Source organism: Lygodium microphyllum, chromosome 12 (genome assembly GCF_053477565.2).
Source record: "Lygodium microphyllum isolate KBCC chromosome 12, Lygodium_microphyllum_v1.1.10, whole genome shotgun sequence".
NCBI lineage: Eukaryota > Viridiplantae > Streptophyta > Polypodiopsida > Schizaeales > Lygodiaceae > Lygodium > Lygodium microphyllum.
Window position 1 is genome coordinate 153425474 of NC_141146.1, and position 6270 is coordinate 153431743.

At 41.6% G+C, this 6270-nt stretch overlaps 1 protein-coding gene across 1 annotated transcript; it reads left to right on the forward strand.

The window, feature by feature from the left end:
• Positions 1 to 1963: 1963 nt before the first annotated feature.
• On the forward strand, positions 1964 to 5996 carry LOC148028462 (pentatricopeptide repeat-containing protein CRR2, chloroplastic-like). The gene has a single exon (XM_087690268.1). It carries the CDS (start codon positions 2010 to 2012, stop codon positions 4752 to 4754), a length of 2745 nt encoding a protein of 914 aa, XP_087546394.1. The 5' UTR covers positions 1964 to 2009; the 3' UTR covers positions 4755 to 5996.
• The last annotated feature ends 274 nt before the right edge of the window (positions 5997 to 6270 follow it).

The following is a 6270-nucleotide window of genomic DNA, read 5'->3' on the forward strand; positions in this document are numbered from 1 at the left end:
CTCCAGAGGGCTTCTCGAACTTTCTCCCTTTTCCAACCCTCTATTTTTCAATCAAAACCTTCTCCTCTCCCCTCTTTCTCACGTGTAATATCTCCTTATCTTTTCCCCCTCCCTTTTTTCATTAAAGTCCCCCCTTCCCTTTTTTTAAAATTAAAACCCCCTCCCCTCTCTCTCACTTATAATCTCTCTCTTTATTTTTTCCCTCCCCTTTTTAATTAAATTCGTCCCCCCTCCTCCCCTCTCTCTCTCTCATTTGTAAGGCATAGGTTATCTCTTTCTCTCTCTCTCTCTCCTTTAATTAAGTCAAACTTCTTTTTAAATCAAAAGTCTCTCTTTTTCTCTCTCTTTCTCTCACTGTTAGCTTAATTTTTTTAATTTAATTTTTTTAATTGAATATTTTTTAAAAAAAAATCGAACATAGTTTTTCACACACTTTGAGAGGGAGATAGAAGAAGGAGAAGGAGAAGGAGAATGATAAGGATAAAAAAAGGAAGAAGAAGAAAGAGAAAAAGATAGAGAGGGGGGAAAGAGAAACAAAAATAGTTTTTGACTTAGAGAGAGAGACAAAGAGGAAATATATAATTTGAAAGAGAGAGAAAATAGGGGGAGAGAAAGGGAAAGAGAGAAAATAGAAAATTAGAGAGAAGAAAAAATATATGGAGAGAAAAGAGAGTGAGAGCAAAAAACTTGAGAGAGAGAGAGAGAGAGAGAGAGAGAGAGAGAGAAGAGGAGAGGGAGGAAAGAGAGGGAGAACACAAAGAAAGAGAATTATAAAGAGAGGAAATATAAAATTTAAGAGAAAGAGAGAGAAAAACAAGAAAAGAGAGGAGAGAGAAGGGAGGAAGAAAAGAAAAGAGAGAAAATAAGAAGATAGAGAATTTGAACACAGATAAAGAAACTATAAAATTTAAAAGAAAGAGAATAAAAAAACTTAAAGAGAAAAAAAGAAAAAAAGAGGAAAGAGAAGGAAAAGAGAGGAGAGGGGGGAGAGAAGAAAAGCAGGGAGAGAGAGAGAGAGAAAGAAAGAGAGAGAAGAAAAAGAAAAAGAAAAAAAGCAAGAGAGATGGGAAAAAAGAGAAAAGAGAAAAGTCTTTTTTAAATTTGAATATTTTTTGAGAGAGAGGGAAAGGGAGAGAGAAGAAGAAGAAGAGAGAGAGATAGAGAGAAAATATAAAATTTAAAAGAAAGAGGGGGAGAGAAGAAAAAGATAAAATTTAAAAGAGAGAGAGACAGAGAGAGAGGGAGAGAAGAAAAAAAGGAAAATTAGAAGAAAAGGAAGGAGAGAGAGAGAGAGAGAGAGAGAGAGAGAGAGAGAGAGAGAATATAAACATAAAGAGTGAATTATATATATGAAAAAAAATTACTTACTTTAAGAGAGACTGAGGGAGGGGGGAAGAGAGAGAGAGAGAGAGAGAGGGAACGTGTAGAGAGAATTATAGAGAGAGGAAAGATAAAATTTAAAAAGAGAGAGAGAAGAAGAAAATAAAGGAAGACAAAAGAGGAGAGGGAGAGAGAAGGAAAAGAAGAGAGAGAGAGAAAGAAGAAAAGCGAGGAGAGAGAGAGAGAGAGAGAGAGAGAGAGAGAGAGAGAGAGGACCAAGAAGGAAGAAAAAATAAATTAAAATAGAAGGGAGAGAAAGAGAGAGAGAGAGAGAGAAAAAATTAAACATAGGGAATTTGGGAGGAATGAGAGAGTACATAAAAAATAAAAAATAGAGAGGAAAAAAAGGAAAGAGAAAAAAAAAGATTGTTGAGCGAAGTTGAGTGACCTCTTGTCACTTCAGGGCTTCGCTTTGCAATAGCAAAGCGGCCTAGTGTTCCACGCGCTACTATATACTATAGACTATAGACTGTAGATCTATATAGATATGGAGCTTTCCTTTCATTCACACGTACGAATTTCGTGGGTTTTTTTGAATAGTGACTTTTATAAAATTATTTTACTACTTGTAAAAATAATTAGCTTCCCTTTCACATTGCGCTCTTTTCTGTTTCCTTTCATGGAGGTTCATGCTTGTCGCGGCAAAGAGCAGAGGCTTAAAGCACAGGATTACCAAGCGGTCATTGACAATCCATGGCTGGTGCGATGACCCACCTTGGCTTCGAGAAGAGCTCGGAGCTGGAGTACCACAAACAGTGGTCAGATGCACAGCACCAGGAGATGGGGAAGAATCTTGTGAGACTGGTCAGGGATTGGGACTCCATGGTGATGCAGAAAAGAGGGGGCAGGCGAGGGAGACAGCGGCTTGCAATCGCATCCACCACAGTATCCATGAAGCACCAGGCGATAGGGATTCTTGTGAGACACGGAAGGGATTGGGAGTCCATTGTTATACAGAACAAGGAGGGCCGGAGAAGGAGATGGCGGCTAGCAATTGCATCCGCGAGAGTATCCCTAATGGTAGTGATGTCTCAGCCTTGTTGCGGTCTTGCACAAAGCAAAAGGACCTCCATCAAGGCAGCAAGATCCATGCTCACATCCTTGACAGGGGCTTGCTTGAACACAACATCTATCTCTGCAACCATTTAGTCAATATGTATGCCAAATGTGGTGCGCTTGCCCAAGCGCAAGAAGTTTTTGATGCACTTCCGCTCCGGGATACAGTGTCATGGAATGCATTGATCTCAGGTTATGCCCAACATGGGCAGGGCGAGGAAGCGCTGAACTGTTTTGAGCGGATGAAATATGAGGGGTTCTCCCCAAAGGCAGTCACTTTTGTTTGTGCCTTGAAAGCCTGTGGCAGCATCAGAGCAGCTGAGAAAGGCAAGGATATACATGCTGAGATTGTGAGACGGGGACTACTGGAAAAAGATGTTCGTGTTGGCACTGCATTGGTGGATATGTATGCCAAATGCGGCGTGCTTGACAAAGCTCAAGAAGTTTTTGATGAGCTTCCAGCTCGGAATGTGGTATCTTGGAATGCACTGATTGGAGGATACTCCCAACTTGGGGAGGGTGAGAAAGCTCTGATTTGTTTTAAACGAATGAAACATGAGGGGCCTTGTCCAGATGCGATCACCTTTATTTGCACTTTGAAAGCCTGTGGCTGCATAGGAGCAGCTGACATAGGCAAAGATATACATGCTGACATTGTTAAAGCAGGATTACTAGACAAGAGTGTCTCTGTTGGTACGGCATTGGTGGATATGTATGCTAAATGTGGTGTGCTTGCAAAAGCTCAAGAAGTGTTTGACAAGCTTCCTGTTCGGAACGTAGTTGCATGGAATGCATTGATCACAGGATATGTCCAACATGGACATGGTCAGGAAGCACTGAATTGTTTGGAACAGATGCGGCATGAGGGTCCCTCTCCAAACCCAGTCACCTTTGTTTCCACTTTGAAAGCATGTGGCAGCATTAGAGCAATGGATAAAGGCAAAGATTTACATGCTGAGATTGTTAGAGAGGGTTTGCTGGGAAAGAATGTTTTTGTCAGCACTGCAGTGGTGGACATGTATATAAAATGTGGTGAACTTGCAAAAGCTCAAGAAGTGTTTGACAAGCTTCCAGTTCGAGATGTGACCTTGTGGACAGCACTCATCGCAGGATATGCTGAACATGGGCAAGCAGCTGCAGCCATGAGCTGTTTCAAACAAATGCACCGTGAGGGTCTCTCTCCAAACATGGTCACATATATTTGCATCTTAAAAGCCTGTGGTAGCATAGCAGCACTTGAAAAGGGAAAGAGTGTACATGCCGAGCTTGTCAAGGAGGGACTGTTTGAAAAGAATATCGAGGTTGGAACTGCATGCGTTGACATGTATGCAAGATGTGGTGAGCTTGTAAAAGCACAAGAAGTATTTGACAAGATTCAAGGTCGCGATGTAATCTCCTGGAGTGCTCTGATGGCAGCATATGCCCAGTTCGGAGAGGATGACATTGTTTTTAACTTATTCACCAAAATGATAGCTGAAGGTATAACGCCAGACTCAGTTACATTCACTATTGTCCTTAATGCATGCAGTCGTACAGGTCTAGTGAGTGAGGGGCAGAGGTACTTTGAGACTATGAGTACAAGCTATGGCATTGTTCCAACTGCAGAGCACCATAGTTGCATGGTCGATCTTTATGGTCGTTCAGGGCACTTTGACAAGGCATTACAAGCAATCAAGAAGATGCAATCTTCTGATTATTATCCAGCTTGGATTGCTCTCTTGGGTGCTTGCCGAAAGTGGGGGAATGTGAAGCTTGGAAGGCTTGCATTTGAACATGCAGTTGCAGTGGATGAAAGAAATCCTGCAGCTTATGTTTGTATGCATAATATTTTTGCAGCAGCTGGTATGCGTGAGGATGCAGCCAAGATTGAAGCTATGAGAGTCAAAAATGGAGTGTGGAAGAAGCCAGGACAATGTTGGTGGGCTGATGCAACGGGAAATGTTCATTCGTTTTCTTTTGCAGATAGAAACAGCTTACCAAGCAAAGATATCTATGCAAAGCTAAAAGACATTTTTCATAAAATATTACAGGAAGAGGATTCTTCAGCTTTGTATTCTGCTTCAGAAAGCACGACTTATGATGCAGCCAGAGATGTGCTGTGTGGGCATGGCGAAAAGTTGGCCATTGCATGTGCTCTCATCAATACACCTGAAGGTGTGCCCATACATGTTGTGAAGAACACAAAGATCTGTGATGACTGCCATTCAGCTGTATCACTCATATCCAAAATAGAGAAGCGCAAAATATTGGTCAGAGATGCAAGCCGCTTTCACATTTTCGAGAATGGAAAATGTGCTTGTGGGGAACACAGGAGATAGATGTGCAAATCTGATTGAGTTATTCATCTCAGAGCAGGCAAAGTTTAGGCTCAAATGAGGACGAGAAGTGCCACTTAAGTACGCAGAAGCAAAGCAATTTACCGCTGTCAACAGCTGCTCTAATGTGTAGTCTTTGAAGACTATAAATGGAGACAAAAGCAATAATTGCTCCAATGAGTGGCCTTTCAAAACAGACACATTACCTGCATAGTTCAGGAGTTTGGTAGTGTTTTGTACAAAGGAAGAGTGGAACTTCTCGTGTGAACATAGGAATGGGGGCTACAATCATCCCTTCCTCTTGGAGTTGTTTGGCCGTGTGAGCATAGTCACAAGTGATGTCATTTTTGGAGTTGAGGATTGTGTGTCCCATGACCATGCCCCATTCCATGTGACTGTATAGTCACAAGTGATGGCAATTCCTCCGCGTTTCCTGTTGCCTGTCCGTCCTGTTTTGCCTCACTTGTAACTATGCTTGGGAGCAATGTGTGGTCAGAAAAGTTACTCAAGGCAGGTTTCTTAGTCAAGCAAATTTTACCAAAACAGAATACAATTAAATTAGGGTGGGGTGTGCTTTGCTTTTGGGGGGCATCACCTCATTGGCTTGGGGTGAGTGCAAACTGCTTGCTATGTAGACACCTCTAATCCTCACGTACTTGGGTGGCTATCTAGGTACATGGTGAGTTTACTCATCTCGACTTTCAACTCTCATCTTGCATGGTAAATAGGATGCAATCTTCCTTTGTAGATATGTTCTTTCATCAACTACAGAGGATTGCCCTTTTGTAGTTTTCTTCACTACTTCCCTTAACAACCCTAACCTTATTATTTTCGTATTTCGGGGTCAATCAACAATTTCTCTCTTACCCTTGTATCCTCTCAATAGTCTTACTATTCCATGCTTAAGGAGAGGCTTCTATGATCCCTTCGCATCTTCATTTACCAATTTACCATAAGAAAAACTACCATGCATCAAATCTACTAGTCCTTACTCCTAACCCGACAAGCTTTATTTCACTAACCTAGAAACTTTAAGGGATGGTTTCTTGACAGTCTTAGCATGCATCCCTTAAGTGGGTGCCCACAATAGTGTTTGTAAAGGCCTTATCACATTGTGTTGGTCACCACCCAACTCCATAATTTGGTCTCCTAGTGTTTGTTTTGAGCATTTTCTGGCATCCAATGGGGCTTTTGGGCCATTTCAAATTCAAAAACCAATCAACAGTATTGAAATTTGCATTTAGGGTGGAGAGTGGTGCAAAACTGATGGTGCCATTGTGTTTAGAGTGGTATGCTCGTGGTCACACATCCTTGGGCTTCTCTTGTAAGTAGCTATTCCTAGTGCTTGTGCAATGACAACTTCATTGGCTCAATATCTCTTTAAGCTAGCCACTTTTGTGCAATGTTCTCTTTTATTTTCACTACACACAAGGGGAGCGCCACTACACACAAGGGGAGCGCCCTTCAAAACTTCGGGTCCTCATGCACTTTGAAATCAAACATGATAACAATTGTGGAC